General features: G+C 42.1%; 3 protein-coding genes across 8 annotated transcripts; all 3 read left to right on the top strand.

Annotated features, from left to right (window-relative positions):
- The first annotated feature begins 493 nt into the window (after positions 1 to 493).
- On the top strand, positions 494 to 5,391 carry LOC134876583 (uncharacterized). Of its 6 annotated transcripts, none has more exons than XM_063901590.1 (9): positions 494 to 580; positions 1,221 to 1,357; positions 1,598 to 1,924; positions 2,055 to 2,315; positions 2,438 to 2,530; positions 2,870 to 2,959; positions 3,057 to 3,085; positions 4,664 to 4,735; positions 4,875 to 5,390. In XM_063901590.1, exons 3-9 carry the CDS (start codon positions 1,666 to 1,668, stop codon positions 5,004 to 5,006), a joined length of 936 nt encoding a protein of 311 aa, XP_063757660.1. In that variant the 5' UTR covers positions 494 to 580; positions 1,221 to 1,357; positions 1,598 to 1,665; the 3' UTR covers positions 5,007 to 5,390. The 6 variants fall into 6 exon arrangements, with proteins under 6 accessions (XP_063757660.1, XP_063757663.1, XP_063757659.1 ...); XM_063901593.1 differs by having other exon boundaries at positions 503 to 580; positions 1,095 to 1,357; positions 4,667 to 4,735; positions 4,875 to 5,391; XM_063901589.1 differs by having other exon boundaries at positions 504 to 580; positions 1,095 to 1,357.
- A 216-nt stretch (positions 5,392 to 5,607) lies between these two features.
- LOC134877204 (uncharacterized) lies at positions 5,608 to 9,645 on the top strand. Its single transcript, XM_063902625.1, has 10 exons — positions 5,608 to 5,621; positions 5,898 to 6,047; positions 6,275 to 6,591; positions 6,714 to 6,971; positions 7,103 to 7,183; positions 7,460 to 7,546; positions 7,639 to 7,667; positions 8,008 to 8,052; positions 8,269 to 8,337; positions 8,481 to 9,645. The coding sequence occupies exons 1-10, from the start codon at positions 5,608 to 5,610 to the stop codon at positions 8,580 to 8,582; spliced, it is 1,152 nt and encodes a 383-aa protein (XP_063758695.1). The 3' UTR covers positions 8,583 to 9,645.
- A 53-nt stretch (positions 9,646 to 9,698) lies between these two features.
- btbd9 (BTB (POZ) domain containing 9) lies at positions 9,699 to 17,207 on the top strand. Its single transcript, XM_063902169.1, is given in 12 exon segments — positions 9,699 to 9,844; positions 10,370 to 10,620; positions 10,798 to 11,161; positions 11,508 to 11,775; positions 11,998 to 12,217; positions 12,309 to 12,428; positions 13,391 to 13,500; positions 13,641 to 13,830; positions 14,050 to 14,157; positions 14,270 to 14,348; positions 15,048 to 15,131; positions 15,133 to 17,207. Coding segments are annotated over 11 exon segments (2,100 nt in total). The 5' UTR covers positions 9,699 to 9,844; positions 10,370 to 10,435; the 3' UTR covers positions 15,505 to 17,207.
- Positions 17,208 to 17,767: the final 560 nt, after the last annotated feature.

The raw sequence follows: 17,767 nt of genomic DNA, 5'->3' as shown, positions 1-17,767 counted from the left end.
ATACCTGTCTTTCCCCAGTTCTCTCTCAGTCTTCATACATGTCTTGTGTGCAGCTGTCACGGCTGCACATGTTCTTCTACCCCCTACTGTTATTATGAATATATATTCTGTGTTACTTTATGCACATCACTCTGCACTCTCCTCGTTTCTGCACCTTATCTGGTCAGCAACAGTGGTGTGAAGCTGCAGAGCTCTGCTGCTGCTGTTAACCATATCCTCAAAACAACGCCTCTCCTTCAGTTCTCAGACAGAAGTTAAAAATAAACTGCAAAGATACCGAGAGGAACCACCAGGTTGTTAACATTTATTAAACCAACAGTCTTTACATGCTCACCTTCCTCTGTTGCATTGATGACCAAACCTTAAAGCTGATGTTACAAAGTGATCTCCACAAGAAATCCAGAAAGAATAAAAGCTAATCTCACTCATGACGTCGACAGCCGTCCGAGGAGAGCAGAAGTCAGAATTAGGAAGTGACTTCATTACCACAGGAAGTAGATGCTGAGTTCAAGCAGCAGGTTAGAGACTCTCACAGTCGAGAGCCAGAGACCGAGAGACGTTACAGGGAATATCACTAAAGGTACGTACTGTTCCTTTAGCTGAGAATGATGACTTGTGTTTCTAACGTGAAGAGTTTAGTGAATCCTTGGATGAGTGTGAGAGTACTTCCTGGTACTTCTTGTATTCAACAAACACAGCAGTAGCTACGCTGTATATCACTGTACACATCAGATGTATAGTCTAGTACACACATTACTCATATCACACCATCAGCTCTTTGTTCTGTACATAAGGTATATGTTAGCATTACTAATACCAGTTAATATTGTACAATCAAAGCAGAGCTGCACGTGTTAATGCTTACAGGTGTTCGTCTGATTTCATTAAATACCTAAGTTGTGAAAGTGTGCTGAATCTGTTTTCATTGTTAGTTGTGCTCTTAAGGGAATATAAGTCAAACTTGTGTTGCTTTATTGTTTTTAAAAACGCCTTTTATTGGTCTTTGCCAATCATGCCTTCATTAAATGTCTTATTTGCATAACTCATACACACACTGCTTACCTTAACTGCTGCTCATCCTCTTTTTATCCCAGCATATCAATTACTCTGCACGATTCTGCTTTCTGCACCTATCTTATCTGGTCAGCATCAGAGGGTAAAACCTCCAGAGCTCTGCTGCTGCTGTTCACCACATTCTCACAGAAGCACTTGTCCTTCAGTTCCCAGAAGAGAAATACAGAAGCAGCAGGTTAGAGACTCTGACAGTCGAGAGCCAGAGACCGAGAGAGAAGCACGATGTCTGAATTCAGAAGGATCCTAATGTCTTCATTCCTGATGCTGCTGCTCCGCTTCACAGGTGAGGACGCAGAAAACACACTTTAAATAAATCAGCTTTAATATCAGTAATGGTACTTTACTACGTACTGTTCCTTTAACTGAGGATGATGAGATGTGTTTGTATCGTGGTGTGTTCAGTGACCTTTAGGAAACCAAATCAGATACTTTACTAAACTTCTTTATCTATAATGATCATCATGCTCACTATACACTCTACAGTTGTATTCATATTTATTACTGTTTTTATTCTATTTTGCAGCTGCAGATGTGAAACGGTGACTCCCCACATTGTCAGAGTTGGAGGTGAAGTCACTCTGTCTTGTGAAAATGTGTTACATGATCATGATGAGTGTGAGAGTACTACCTGGACCTTCAGTGACTCAAGAAGCACAGTGCCGCTGTTTGAACACGAGAAAGATTCACAACGATGCCAAAGCTAAATCAGACAGACTGAGAGTTTTGAAAAACTGTTCTCTGGTTATAAAGAAGGTCACAGAGGAGGATGCTGGTCGTTACACCTGCAGACAGTTCAGATCAGGACAACAACAAGGTCCAGACTCTCTGGTTGATCTGTCTGTTGTTACCAGTGAGTATTTACATCATGATGTTTTCAAACTCTATAAAACAATATACTGAATCTATACAATAATTATGATCACAGTGATGAAGTTAACTTTACTCTTGTTGTCTTTGTCTCTCAATATCTCCATCTTCAGTGACTGAACATCAGGACACTGATGAGGTGACGTTACGCTGCTCTGTGTCGACATATGGAGACTGTGGACTCACAGTGAAGTGGCTGTTTCAGGGTCGAGATGTGGATAAAGATCACAGAGAGATAAAGACATCAACGTCTTCCTGCTCTGCCTCTGTGACATTTCAGACCTCTCATTTTAGTAACACATCAAGGTCTAAGTTATTTACATGTGCAGTAACAGCTGGTGGCAACGTGCACACCTTCACTCCTCAGTCCTCAGGTGAGAACATGATGAGCTGTTTAAAGTCACTTCAATCTGATGTTAAAAAATAACTGAAATATTGATTTATTTTATGGAAGTTTCAGACGGAATAGTTTGTTGAGTTATTTTCATTTATTCAGGTGAGGACACAAAACCAGCAAAGACTAATCCACCACCACCACCACCACCACCAACAACAACAACAACAACAGCTAACAACAACATGAACTCAGGTCAGGTTAAAGTTATCTTCTTGTAAAGTGTTTGATGGTTACAGGAGAGAACCACAGCTGCTTCTCTTCAGGCCTCAGGTGAGAACATGATGAGCTGTTTAAAATCCTTCATCCTGATGTCTCACATCTTTATGTCATGCTGTGAGATGCTTACGTTTGTTTTAATAACTGAACAGCATTTTGTTATTTCATTCATTAAGAAAAGTAGAGCCAGAACAGAAACATTTACAGTTAGAAAAGACATGCAGACAAAACACACTTTGTTCCTTCAGATGTTAAAGATAAAGAGACGCTACAAACCTCTGACTTCATCTCACACTTCTAACTTCTCTTTTCCAGGCTGGTGGTGGGGGCTCATCGTTGTGACAGTGGGTGTTGCAGCTCTCACAATAATCTCTGTGGCTGTCATCAGACGGAAGAGGACTCAGGGTGAGGACATTCACAGGTTACACTTCATAAACAAGAAGCTTTGATGGAGCTGGATCTTATTGTGGAAGATTACATTGACGCTCTTTTGTCTCTTCAGGACAGAGACTTCAGATGGATGAAAACATGGTAAGTTTTATGGATACGAAAACAAAAGTTTTGACAGTAAACATCAGAGAAGTTGAATCAGATCAAACAGTGTCCTAACACATTTAAACAGCCTCGAAAACCAGATAAAATACAATGAGATGAGGGTATACTTGGAGAGAGGATGTAGAGATAGAGGGGAGAGAGAGAGAGAGAGAGAGAGAGAGAGAGAGAGAGAGAGAGAGAGAGAGAGAGAGAGAGAGAGAGAGAGAGAGAGATACAGGGAGGACTTTTAATGAATTGAGGGGGGTTGAAGCGATGTATGTAGTGAGGGATAAAAGGATAAAGGGAATAAGGGAGGAAGGGATGAAGAGTTCAAAGGAATGAAGGGATTGTATAGTGAGTGAGGGATGAAGAGCCAAATGTACTTCATGAAAGGATGAATGTATGAAGGGATGAATAAGTGGATGACTTTTCAAATAATTGAATAGGGAGTGAAGGGATGTAGGTAGTGAGGATAAGGATAAATGGATAAAGGTAGGGATGGATTAAGGGATTTAGGGAGGAATGAATGGAGGGAGAGATTTAGTGGGTAGGAACATAGGTAATGAAGTGATGAATGAATGTAGGAACGGAGGTGGTAAGGGATGTAGTGGTGAAGGGATAAATGGATGTAGAGAGAGAAGGATGGATGTATGAAGGATGTAGTGAGGGATAAATGGATCAATAGATAAAGGGAATTAAGGGAGGGAGGGAAGGATGAACGGTCAAAGGGATGTAAGGGAGAGACGAAGAGAGTGATGAGGGATGAATGGATTCATAGATGTATGGGACCTTGATGTAGGTAAAGAATTGATGAATTAATGTAGGAAGGGAGGGATGAATGGGGGAAGGAATTTAGGGTAGGAATGGATGCATTTTCAAACAATTGAAGAGGGTTGAAGGGATGTAGGTATTTGGGGATAAAAGGATGAACGGATAAAGGGATTATAGGGGGGGACCGAGGTGATGAAGGGATTTAGGGAGTGAGGGATGAGTTGATGAAGGGACATAGAGAGGAAAGGATGAAGAGTCGAAGGTGTGTAGGGAGGAGGGGATGAACGTCAAAGGGATGTAAGGAGTTAGGGATGTAAGCATGAAAACACAAGGTAGTATGTAGAGTGGGACGAAGAGAGGGAGGGAAGGATGAATGGATGAATAGATTTAGGTGGCAGGGATGTAGGTAAGGAACTGATGAATTGGTGTAGAAAGGGAGGGATGAATGGGGAAGGAATTTAGGGAGGAAGGGATGAAGGGAAATAGGAAGGGACGGATGCAGTTTCAAAGAATTGAAGAGGGTTGAAGGGATGTAGGTAGTGGGGGATAAAGGAATGAAGGGATAACAGGAAGAGGGGGATGTGTGTAAGGAAGGGATCGGGGGATTAAGGGATTGAGGGAGTGAGGGATGAATTGATGAAGGAATTTAGGGAGGGAGGGATTGATGAAGAGTCGAAGGAAGGTAGAGATGAACGTATGAAGGGATGCTGGTAGTGAGGGATAAATGGATGAAGGGATAAAGGGAATTACAAAGCTACAATGAAGTCCACATGTTACTGAGCAGAGAATATGCTGTCCTCTCAGCAGGCCGACCCCGAAGATGGTGTTTCCTACGCCTCCATCAGCTACACCAGGACGACCAACCATGCAGCCCGGGTAAGCTTTCTGATTGGTTAAAGTCATAGTGATGTTGTTTCATGAGCGTTGGGTTGCATGGATATCATAGCGTTGCTTTTATTGGCATTATACAAATCTTATATATTGTGTAAAGTATGTGTTGTTCTCTGTCTTTGAGGTTCAGGGTAAATATGATGATGATGAAGGTGATGCAGTGACCTACAGCACTGTGAAAGCCTCTTCTTCTTCTGATGGAGCCTCCGCTGATCCCAACAACCTCTACACTAACGTCAAGAAACCGAGGAAATGAGGAACCGCCGATGATGTCATTACAGTTTGGTGACATCAATAACTGATGGGGAGGACTGCTTTTTGTGACCTTTGTTTGCTGCTGTTAAACCCATTGTTGTCCAGAAGGTGGTGCTGTAGGCTAACCAGTGGCACCATGTCAAAGCAGAATTAATAACCAGTGGTGGAAGAAGTACTAGGGTCCTTTGCTTGTGTGTTAATCAGCTAAATGTACCTAAAGTGAAAGTAACCACTGTGCTTGTGAGCTGTCAGTATTTTCCTATGTATGGCTTAATATTACTGCTGGATTAAAGTGTATGTTGTATGTTGACTGACTGTAGATTAGCTGCTGGGTTTTCAATCTGCAAGCAATAAAGCATATTTGATTAAATCATCATGTTTGTGGTTTTGCCGCTGTTCTGAGAACCCTGTATTTCTAAGAGTACACTTTTTCAATGCATCTTCCAGCTGATCCATGAGGCTGTTAAAGAGTGTTTTCAGCTTAAGAGAGAGGGAACACTTTGTGATTCAGTTCATCACAAACATTCACAATCATCTACAGATACAGGGTACAGCTGCACGGAAAGAGGACGACATTTTTAATCTGTTTTTAAAACTGACAGATGAATAAAGTTGGGTAAAAAAACCAATATGTGTCTCTGAGATGTCATGGAGTACAAGTTGCATGACATGAAAATATTCAAAGTAAAGCACCTCACCGCCAGTAAAAAAGAGGCATAATGTAAGTCACAAGTGAACATAGATGAAGAGACTTTAGTGTCGTCACTTCTTCTTTATGTGTTGATGTTATAAAAGTGCACCAACAGGAAGTGACATCTTTTCTGAGTCACTGTGAGAGTCAAATTAACAAGAAAACTACAAGATAAAAGAAGAGGCAGCTACTTTGAGGAAGTGACACATTTCTTAATAATGGAAAGTACATTTCAACATTTCTCTTGAAGAAGCAGCCAGTCCAGAGACTTACACGCAGACAGAGACACGATGACCGAGTTCAAACGGATTATATTATCTCCACTTCTTATTCTGCTGCTCCAGTTTACAGGTAAGGATTCCTACAACATGTTTATGAGATTCAGAAACTTCAAAAAGGTGATTTATTCATCATGAACGTGACTTTATTACCTAACCTCCGTTTAACCAAGTCAGACAAGAGGTCTGTTTGTCTTCCAACCAGGGGAAGGCCACTTTAAAACACACAGGGACACTTTTGTTGTATCTTAAATGAACATTTTTATTTCTCTGTGTTCTTTATATTATCTCTTCATTCAGGGGCTGCAACCGGACAGGATTACCTCTCCTCTCTGTCAGAGTTGGAGATGAAGTCACTTTGCCCTGTAACAATGTGATTCAGGATCAGGATGAGTGTGATGGTACTACCTGGCTCTCTACAGGAAGCAGAGTAGAGCTGGTTAGACATGGACAGATTGGTAACCGTGCTCATTCAGACAGACTGAGAGTCACAGAGACATGTTCTCTGGTTATAAAGAAGGTCACAAAGGAGGATGCTGGTCGTTACTTCTGCAGACAGATCAGATCAGGAGAACAACAAGGTCCAGACTCTGAGGTTGACCTGTCTGTTGTTACCAGTGAGTATTTACATCATGATGTTTCCAAACTGTCTGGTAAACAACATTACAGTCATTCTGATCACAGTGATGAAGGTAACTTTACTCTTGTTGTCTTTCTCTCTCAATATCTCCATCTTCAGTGACTGAGCATCAGGACACTGATGAGGTGACGTTACACTGCTCTGTGAAGAGTGAACGGTGTTTACACTCAGTGAAGTGGCTGTATCAGGGTACAGATGTGGATAAAGATAACAGAGAGATGAGGACATCAGAATCTCCCTGTTATGCTTCTGTTACATTTCCGACTTCTCATTATGGTTACACATCAAGGTCTAATTTATTTAGATGTGCAGTAACAGCTAGTGGCAACGTGCAGACCTTCAGCCTTCAGTCTTCAGGTGAGAACATGTTTGATTCAAAGTGAAAAACTACATAAAGGGGTGTTTATCTGATGTAATTAGGTTTAAACATTAGGTTTCAACATATGGTACACATACTACATCTGAAAAGTTTTGCTTGTCTTGTCTAGGTGAAGACGATGGTGCTGCAAAAACAAAAACACCAACACCAACACCAACAACAACAACAAGTCAAAACATCAAACAACCAGGTAAAAAACGACAGCATGAGCAACCAATGTTTTAACAAAAGTACGTTACGGTACCTCAAATATTTTTGTGGCGCTTCACATCTCGACTTGGAGCTGCGGTTGAAGAGATATTCAGCATTTGGGTTAAATAAGGTTTATTTGGTCAAACTACTGCAGATTACGTGTTCTTTGGATGCAGTGTTTGTACCTAAACACCTACAAGTATCTCCACCATTCACCTCACCTCCAATTTTGCACATTTCGCTCCAATTTCAAATAGTTTTCTTGTTGTTTCAGATTGGTGGTTGTACTTGTTTTTGGCTTTGGTTCTCGTGGCACTTCTAATAATCATCGTGGCTATCATCAGATGGAGGAAAATGAAAGGTGAGAGAACATATATGACAATCCTTTATTTTATAAAACCAAATGTACCATGTGGAAATTTAAGTCAACAGACCCTTTTTTTGTGTTTTCAGGGAAAGAAGCACGGACTAAAGACAGTGTTGTGAGTTCTTAAATATCACTTTCAATTTTAAAGTTTAGGAGGACTAATTTGCGATCATTTTTGACTGATTTTGCATTTACAATATGATTCACGATATTGATAATATTTGGGTTTTTTTTTCCTTTCCTGTAGTTTTGTTTTAGTGTATGTAAATGGTCTGCAAAGGCTAAAATAGCTGAACAGCTAGACAGAGGGTGAAAAGAGGTGCTGCAGCACAGGCAGTATGAGAGTAGAGACACTATATACTGATATGTCCCCTGGAAGATGCATTGCATATGTTAAACTGGTGTTGTTTGTATTATTCCCAGATGTGATTAAGTCTAACATGCTTTTTGTGCAGGACCTGACCTCGAACTCTGCAAAGACTGCTCCAGAGACCAGTCAGGTGAGTCCTCTTTCAAAATCATAATCATCTTTGAGGTTGTGCAGGCTCGTGGGTGAGAAAATGTGCAACAGAGATAGAAAAGGGAAGTTGTACGGTGTAGCTGCATTACATAGGAAGAGAACATGAGTGTAAAACCAGAAGTCAGAAGTCAAATCAACACCAAACGTGCGCTGTAATGTGTTTCTGAACACTTGTTATGATGTCCTCTCTGTGTAGGCCGATCCTGAGGATGGAGTTTCTTACGCCTCCGTCAGCTACACCAAGAAGACAAACAAAAAAGCTCAGGTAAGCTGTCTGTAAAGAAACACAACATGGCATTGTGTATTTGTAATTGTCATTTTATCTGTCGGATATCATTTTCCTCCTTCTGTTGTCTTCTGACGTGTCATATCCGTCAGTGTTATTTATATTGTGCTATTTCCTCTCAGGTTAAGGTTAAAAAAGACGTAGATGAAGGTGACGCAGTGACTTACACCACTGTCAAAGCTTCCACCATTGATCCCAGCAGCCTCTACGCCACCATCTACTAACCACGCTCGTGTCATCAGATCTTTTCTACTCCCTGTTAATGATTTTATGGTAATCTTCTGGATGGATTATTGTAAAAACCTTCATTTCTGTGTATAGTTTGACTAGAGGTGCAATATAAAAAGAAAAAGAAGTGGGAAGTTAAACTGAGCATGTTTGGGTGGTTGCTTCATGCTTAATATATTTAAATTAGCTCAATCTGTGACTGAAATATTTTTGGATAGACTTCCTGTACCATCTTTTTGTGCTCAGTGATGGATTTGCAGATCTTATGTATTTACATATTGCTATTTTTGCTAAAGTTATTATGTTAAAACAAAAAGCAGAATTTGTTCTTTAGTTTCACCTGTAATTGTTTTATATACAATAATTTGACCGTGTTGATTTATTTAGCGTGAACTATATTGTTATTGAAGTATTTAAAGAGATGTAAAATGACCAATATGTTCCATGATGTCATGTAGGCGTTAGAGAAAGGCAGTGATGCACGTGAGAGTAAGAATGGAGGAAAAAAGGAAGACAGTCACTATGAGGAAGTGACTGTCACAAGAAGTACATCATGCAGTTATTTTGAGAAAGCCACAGGTTTTGAGACTTTTAAAGATTGAGCACACAAAGGAAAGAAATGTAGAGATGCATGATGGTTTAAGTCAGGTGGAGTCAAACATTGTTGTGTATCATCATCCTTAAAGACCTTGATTGTGTGATTTGGCTTTGGCACACGGATTACATGAGCAACACGGATAAGGAGTAACATTTGATTGCAGGACTTTTACTTATAACAGAGTATTCCCAAACTCTGGTACGTCCTTTCCCCCCCCCCCCCTTAAATATAAGATCTGAGTACTTCTTCCACCTCTGATTATATATGTACATAATAACATCCCGATTATTGTTGGAACCTAAGAAGCACAAGCTTATAAGTAGCAGCCAGTAGTAGTAATACATCAATAAAGGTCCATTATTTTATCTTCTTAACGCTGTTAATGTTTCTCTTTTCTGTAAAGCACTTTGAATTGCCTTGTGTTGAAACGTGCTATAAATAAACCTGACTTGCCTTGCCCATCTTTTCGTAACTGGAGGACTTTTATTTTGAAAACTGTCTCTCGAACCGGAAGAGCTCGAGTGGTGACCCAGAATCGGTTTCCGGTTGGTGTGATGTTGGAAGGATTGTGAAGTTGAAGCTGGATTTTCTCGCATTTTGGACAAACAGCCTCGTATAAATCCCCTAAACTTAAACACAGGAGTGACTGCGTGCAGCTCGGTGAGTTTGAAATGCAGAAGGAAGACAGAAGAGGGAACTCTGTTATCATAAACTGTATATTTAAATCTGTTAGCTTAGCTTAGCATCTGTTCGGGTGTCAAATGACAGCAACGACTGTAAACAAGAAAAAGCTCAAACTATCAGCCAGTTAACGCTTTATATAACCTACTGAATGCGTTTTTTCGCTATGAAATAATAACAAACACTGGTTAATATCGGGTTTTGTGACTTGAAGTTAGCTACATGTGTTTACGCCTGGTCTTATGGGATTCTAGTTAGCATAACGCTAGCTATAGATAGCATAGATACAGATGTCTACAGTAGGAAAGACATAAATAATATACAGGAATAAAGACAGAAGCAGAATATAAATACATAGGATAGTATATCATTTACGTGTGTGCAAAGTTCATAGGTTAGTATATATTGATGCAAGACTAAAATGGAAGTGATGCAGGAGAAGCTAACTATATATAAGTGAAATAGAATACTAACATTAAATTGTGCCTCTGGTTTGTGCCAAAGGCCTGGTTCCCTTTTAGTTTGACACATTGCATCCTGTTCCAGATGTGAGTCTGGCAGCTGTCCACCATGAGTAACAGCCACCCTCTGCGTCCACTGGCCTCCGTGTCGGAGATCGACCACATCCACCTGTTGTCGGAGCAGCTGGGAGCCCTGGTGCTCGGCGAGGAGTACAGCGATGTCACTTTCATCGTGGAGGGGAAGCGCTTCCCGGCACACAGGGTCATCCTGGCTGCTCGCTGCCACTACTTCAGGCAAGTGCAAATGATCTATCTGATCAGCCTGTCAGATGTTCTTTCTCCCATAATGACCAGCCCGCTGCACATAGTCCCTAACGTATGTGTGTGGTTTACATTAAACTCTAGTTAGTAAATTTTCGTTGTTCGGTACGTGTATATATTAACACTTTTCCCTCCTTCTGTCTCCTTCAGGGCCCTGCTGTATGGGGGGATGAAGGAGTCCCAGCCCCAGGCGGAAGTGTGTTTGGAGGAGACGCGGACCGAAGCCTTCTCCATGCTGCTGCACTACCTTTACACGGGCCGGGCGAGCCTCAGCTCGGCCCGGGAGGAGGTGCTGCTGGACTTCCTGGGCCTGGCTCACCGCTACGGCCTCCAGCCATTGGAGGACTCCACCTCCGAGTTCCTCCGCACCATCCTGCACATCAACAACGTCTGCCTGGTGTTCGATGTGGCCAGTCTGTACTCTCTGAGCGCGCTCAGTGCGGCCTGCTGCGCCTACATGGACCGACACGCGCCTGAAGTGCTGAACTCTGACAGCTTCCTGCTGCTCTCCAAGGTAAGAGGCTGCATCATTCAGATTCTAATTGTTGGAGATATTTTCCTTCAATTTATTATTGTTTGAACGTTTGTTAAATGCATTACATTAAATGACCTCACTCTTTGTTGTTGTGAATTAAAGTAGGGTTTAAAAGATGTTAATTAGATCATTGATGAGTCAATTTAAGTCTCTGTGCTGTCAAATATGTGCTGTGGGGGAGGGTGGATCAAAACGCCACGACACAAATACACACACTAATTTATTTTTACACATTTCTGACTTGAAATCTTTCCGTTACTTGTATTGCTTCATCTCACTCTTCATTTAAATGAATACGGTGAGTAAGTAAACGTCCTGTGTGCAGATGGCCCTGCTGACGGTGGTGAGGCGGGACTCGTTTGCTGCCACCGAGAAGGAGATCTTCCTGGCGCTGAGTCGTTGGTGCAGGCAGCACGAGGAGGGGATGGACACCCAGGAAGTGATGGCGGCTGTGCGGCTGCCTCTCATGACTCTGACCGAGATGCTGAACACGGTGCGACCGTCTGGCCTGCTGAGCCCTGACGACCTGCTGGACGCAATCAAGACCCGGTCCGAGAGCCGCAACATGGACCTGAACTACCGCGGCATGCTCAGTGAGTGCTCCTCCACCGGATCACTCACACCGGATCAAGCATTTCATAGAGATTATTCCTCTAGTTATCCATATATATTATCCAGAGGTGGGAGAAGTACTCGTCACATAGGTTGTAGTACCGCCGTTGACCACTATGAAACTTGCTTCAACTTTCCAGCGCACTTCCTTGGGGCTTTGTTCTTCCTCTGTCAATCATTTCTTCTTCTTCTATGGTTTTCAGTCCCTGAGGAGAACATAGCCACCATGAAGTACGGCGCTCAGGTGGTGAAGGGCGAGCTGAAGTCGGCGCTGCTGGACGGAGACACCCAGAACTATGACCTGGACCACGGCTTCTCCAGACATCCCATCGAGGACGATTGCCGTGCCGGGATCCAGGTCAAACTGGGCCAATCGTCCATCGTCAACCACATGCGCCTGCTGCTGTGGGACAGAGACAGCCGGTGAGACACGTTTATCCTATCCTGATTTTAAATTTGAAAAACTGCACTGATTTTGTGTCATGATTTGAAATGTTATCCGTAATTATTTCAGGTCCTACTCCTACTACATCGAGGTGTCTATGGATGAGCTGGACTGGATTCGTGTCGTGGATCACTCAAAATTCCTCTGTCGCTCCTGGCAGAATCTGTTCTTCACACCACGAGTTTGCAGGTCATTTTTTGGCTCCTATTTCAGTTATTATCCCTTTACCTGAGCTGCTGGTAGCCAGGTGATGTGTGAGGATGACTCAAACACATCACTGACATTTGAGCCAAACACTTAAGGCTTGTGTGTGCCCTTTTCTTTATTTGCCATATCTGTTGTACACAGCAAACACAGGGAGTTTTGAGGAGCTTGACTGTACTTGATTAAGATTGTATTCCCAGTGTTTACTAACCACATAGTAATTGCTTCAGAGAGGAGATAAGAAAGCAATTCACTACTTTTTTTTGTACCATTCTAGTTCAAATTGAATCCAGGTGGAGCTGGAGACTCTCCAGATTTGAGATCATGTGTGTTGGGCATGTGTGGTTTGAGATAAGACTGTGTAAACATCCCAGAACATTTCAGAAGATATCTCAAGTTGCTCCCTCTCACTCTCAGCGTGCGCCCTCAAACCAAAAGGCAGATTTTCCCCATAAAATGTTAAAGTGAAGCCAGGAAACAATCTCTCTGTTAGTCAGAAAGGGTTTACTGAGTCCAGAAATATGGAGATGGGGTCAGATGTCTGGTCAGACGGCAGAGACAGCTTACAGAGAATAAATAGGGGATGGATGTCCGGTGGGTCTGCCGGGGGACGAGTGGCAGGCAGCAGGCTGACACTGAGACTGAGATTTCTGATCCTTTCTTTTACTCTGCTTTTTTCTGGAGAGGAAGTAAAGAAACCAGAGCTCTTTATTTGTTGTTTGAGGTGCAATATATGACTCAGCAGCTTTGAGACATGAAGACACTATTATTTTCCGCTTCCCTCTGATGCAGGATTTTCCCCGAAAAGTGGGCGGGGCCTAGTTTAGACAGGAAGTGACGTTAGCGCCTCGTACAATAAGTTCACAGTTTATTAGGCACTACTAGGTAAAACTAATGCAGTCTTATCAAATACTGTTGCTTTATGACATCATATCTTTGTGTGTCAGGTATATTCGCATTGTGGGAACTCACAACACGGTCAACAAGGTCTTCCACCTTGTGGCTTTTGAATGCATGTTCACCAACCGCTCATTCACCCTGGAGAACGGCCTTCTGGGTAAGTTTCAGACACAGAAACAAGAACTTGCAAGTGCATTTGCTTTATCTTCAATGCATTTAAACATCTCAAATCACACTTAAATGAATGTTGGTAAGACTCGTTGCCCAAACATTTATTTTGCGACCTCCTGTCTGCAGTGCCGAGTGAGAACGTGGCGACCATCGCGTCGTGTGCCAGCGTCATCGAGGGCGTGAGCCGCAGCAGAAACGCCTTGCTCAACGGCGACACGCGCAACTACGACTGGGACTCGGGCTACACCTGCCACCAGCTGGGCTCCGGAGCCATCGTCATCCAGCTCGCTCAGCCCTACAGCATCGGATCGTTGAGGTAGATCCTGACAAACAAGGTTATGGTTATGTAAGAATGTGGGGGAAACTGACTACAGGGACATATGCATACTATATTCAACGTAGAGAGCTGTGCAGATTTAAAAAAGAGTAGTGTAGAGAGACAGATGGATGGATAGACGGACGGACGGACGGACAGACAGACAGTACAGTTAAGTTAGCAGTGTTTATGGTTCCTTCACTTCCTCTTCCTGTCCAGGCTGCTGCTGTGGGACTGTGACGAGCGCTCCTACAGCTACTACATCGAAGTCTCCTCCACCCAGCAGCAGTGGACCAAGGTGGTGGACCGCACCAGGGTGGCATGTCGGTGAGGCTCCGTCTCTTCCCCTGTCTTTACCGCTGTGTGACTTCCTCCTGTTACCTCCAACAACCACAAGGTTTCATATTTCTGTTTTGTTTTTCACCTCCCTCTCTCAAAGGTCGTGGCAGACGTTGAAGTTCGATAAGCAGCCGGCTTCCTTCATCCGTATTGTCGGGACTCACAACACGGCTAATGAGGTGAAACACAGTTTTCTTTTTTCGTCTACTAATGGTAAAAGAAACACAGAGATTTTAAAACTAAGGGTTAGGGTTCACACCACAGATCGGGTCCCTGAATCCGATCGATGCAAAGGTGCTACGATGTCCGTTCATTCAGAAAGGAGATCAAAGTTAAACACATCGATTCCATGTTAGGGAAAATACAACAAAAGTAAAGACATTCAAGTAAATAAAAATAAAATATTTAAAGGTGTAAATAAATAATATTAAGTCATTTCCAGGCTATTCCTTTGTGGGTTTTTGAAATGATTTATCAAGCTCTGCCACTTCTTATAGAAACAGTCTATAGAGCCTCTCATCTTCTCAAGTTTAAGAAAGAAACCCGGATCCTAAAGCCACAAATAAGACGAAGGGAGCTTAGGGGATTTGCACTGAACATTAATAATGGTAATATTTGCACTTTATACACACTATATATATATTTAACCTTTATATAGTTCTACTCAGGCTATTACTGCATGTTCCTATTTTATTTGTTTTCTTATTACCCCATGTGATACCCCACTATCTGTGTTTCTGTTGCTGCTACAACTCCTGAATGTTCCTACGGGGATCAATAACAGTCCATCTCATCGTATCTAGGAAACTGCAAGAAGCTAATAATGATAGGAAGGCGTTACATGTCACGCAGACTCACTCAGTGGTCTCCCTCCCCAGGTGTTCCACTGCGTTCACTTCGAGTGTCCGGCCCAGCTGGACACAGATGTGACCGAAGGTAGCCCAGGCCTGGACGCCTCGGACGCTGGCTCCGCCTCTCCGCAGACGCGACCCCAACGACCCTCGCGCACACACAGCCTGCAGCCCTCCCAGCCCTCCTCCTCCTCCTCATCTTCCTCCCAGTCCCACCATTAAGAGCCTCGTCGGGGAAAGCGTCGAGAGAACAGGAGAGATAACCTCACCTCAGAATGCCATTTTTGCACAGCCTTCATTACCCAGACTGCACTGCTACAGCGCTGCTAAAGGCGATCGTCTCATTGTCATTACCCATGGTCCTTCTGTCATTAGTGCAACATTAGAGACTGGTGTATCTGTAGCAGCAGCGTTTAGGGCTCCAGTCTTCCCAGTTCTGACACAGAAGGTTAGGCGTTACATCTTTTCTCAAACGTCTTTGTGAAGGTACTCTGTAGCTGCAAATTCTTTCCTTCAAAGGTGGGATCTTTTACTCCTCCAAAGACGAGGCTCACACTGGTTGCTCTGCACCACCAAAGAGCATGGGTGGAAGGGAAGGGTTGCTATCTGAATTTTACGAGCAAATATTTCCAAAAGAGATGGATTTTCTCCATAAACAAGCTATTTTTTTAAGAAAACTGTCTTAAAGCGACTACTCACTTTTCATACCATCGAGCTCACAGAGTAGCAGTCAAGTATTTTTCAAAGTTCGGAATTAAATCGTTCAAATGTTTGCCAAAGCTTTGGAGCTAATGCACTCTGTGGCATTTGTATGCAATTTGCACTTAATCCAATTATGCATTTGCATAGTAAATAATCACTGTTAAGTATTTGCTGAAAGGCTTCCACACCCGGAAACAAAGTCCTTATCTGGTGCGACTCTTTTGATAATTAAAACTCATACGTCAAGAAAAACCTCACTTTAGCTAAACTTAGATTAAGTTCAGCGTCTGAATTTAGTATTTTAAGCACTTGGAATAGCTTAGCACAAACGATTAGGAAATGAATTAGGCTGCAAAAATTGGGTTTGAGTGGTTCGGACCAAATTGTGTATGCACTAGTGCTGCTACGAAGAGGGTCTCTATACGATAGCAGCTGCTATCGGCACTTTATTTTACTCGAGTACTCAGAAATAAAGGTTGCAGCTCGGCTCCTCTGGCTGAAGTTCAGTGCTGGAGTGCTGGATTTCTGTTTGTATGTTAATTTAATTTAAACACTCTTGCTGTTTTTTTTGTTTGTTTGTTTTTAAGTTAAGCTATCAGTGCTGTGGTTTGTTTATTGTGTGTCCTGATGTTGCACTTTTGAGTTGTTCGTCTGGCAGAACTCCTTTTTTATTTGAAGTGAATAACCTGTCCCGACGATGTTTCTGTGCGCCTTCTTAAGTCATCCCCATCTGCATTTTAGAAGAGCACCCCTAGTTGGATAAAGTCTTCCTTAATAACCGAAATAGGGTTTGTTCAGGTTAATGTACACTCCCCACCCCACATCTACCTTTATGTGTGTGTATAGTTTTACTTAATATATATATTAGTTTTGACTATTGACGTGTGATTGCATTTCACTGCCTCTTGTTCAACACATTGCCTGTCAAAGATGTGATTATGGAAACAATTGACATGTTTATTGATGTTCATTGCTGGCGCCCGTCTGCTTCTCCCTGCTGTTGAACGCAGCGGAGCTCTTTGATACAAGCAATATCGTGATGTGTATGTTCTGTTACAGACCAACCGTGGTGATGGATCAGTCCACACGTGTTCTTCATGCTACAGGCACTGATGCCCCGGCAGCTCTTTAGAAAATGTTTGATGTGTAATGCTGGCTAAGGAGCTGTTTTACTGTCATGAAACATTTAAAAACATCTAATTTTGAAGATCTATTGTCTTGTTTCTGTTTCTCGGTGAATGGACTCCAAGGAAAGCCGTTGAGCACTGTAAGCACAACAAAATTACAGAGAAATGAAGAAGCAGTGATGAAACCATTTCCTGTTAAACTGATGAGCATTATATGGAAAGATACACACTTTTAAAAGGCTCTGATGTAACTTTTGTGGGATTTATCTCAGATAAAAGCACTGATCATAGGGAGAATTGTTACCCCACAGGTTTAAAACAATCAGGAAATGGCTAATTTATCTCTGCCTAGTGATTTTTTTTAAAAACATAGATGGGTCTGATGACAATGTGTAATCTAAAAGATGATGCTTGTATTGACAAAATGCTCTTTATTCAGATTATTCAGCATCTTTCTGCTTATTGTTTCCCCCTTTAAACACTCCAATAAACCCAATGTGCACTACTTTTCCACCACCAAAAAGCACAAGGATAAAATGTGTGTGTTTACAGCTTGTTATGCTGCTTGGAAAAGTTAATAAATGTCGGTTTAATAAAACTAGAGAACTACCAGAAAGCAGCTGATTCATGAACAATTCTATGTCATTGATCTAGAGGTGTTAATGTTGTGTAATGCATGTTAACTAAGCATTTAATCAACATATGTGTACAGTATTTAATTTAAGCTTTACTATAACAAACCACAAACGTATATATTGAATTCTAACCCCCTATAATTAATAATACAAGTAATAATATGATGTTTTGCTATTTCAAGTGTCTTCTAATGTATTAGAGTAAAGTCCCCACTGTAATCTGGTAAACGGATTACAGTGATGAAAGCCAGTCAAACCGTTACACCCTTCATCTGTGTACTCA

The sequence above is a fragment of the Eleginops maclovinus genome, chromosome 15 (genome assembly GCF_036324505.1).
Source record: "Eleginops maclovinus isolate JMC-PN-2008 ecotype Puerto Natales chromosome 15, JC_Emac_rtc_rv5, whole genome shotgun sequence".
NCBI classification, from domain to species: domain Eukaryota; kingdom Metazoa; phylum Chordata; class Actinopteri; order Perciformes; family Eleginopidae; genus Eleginops; species Eleginops maclovinus.
The sequence above is the reverse complement of the archived record's forward strand: the minus strand, read 5'-3'. Positions and strand labels throughout refer to the sequence as shown.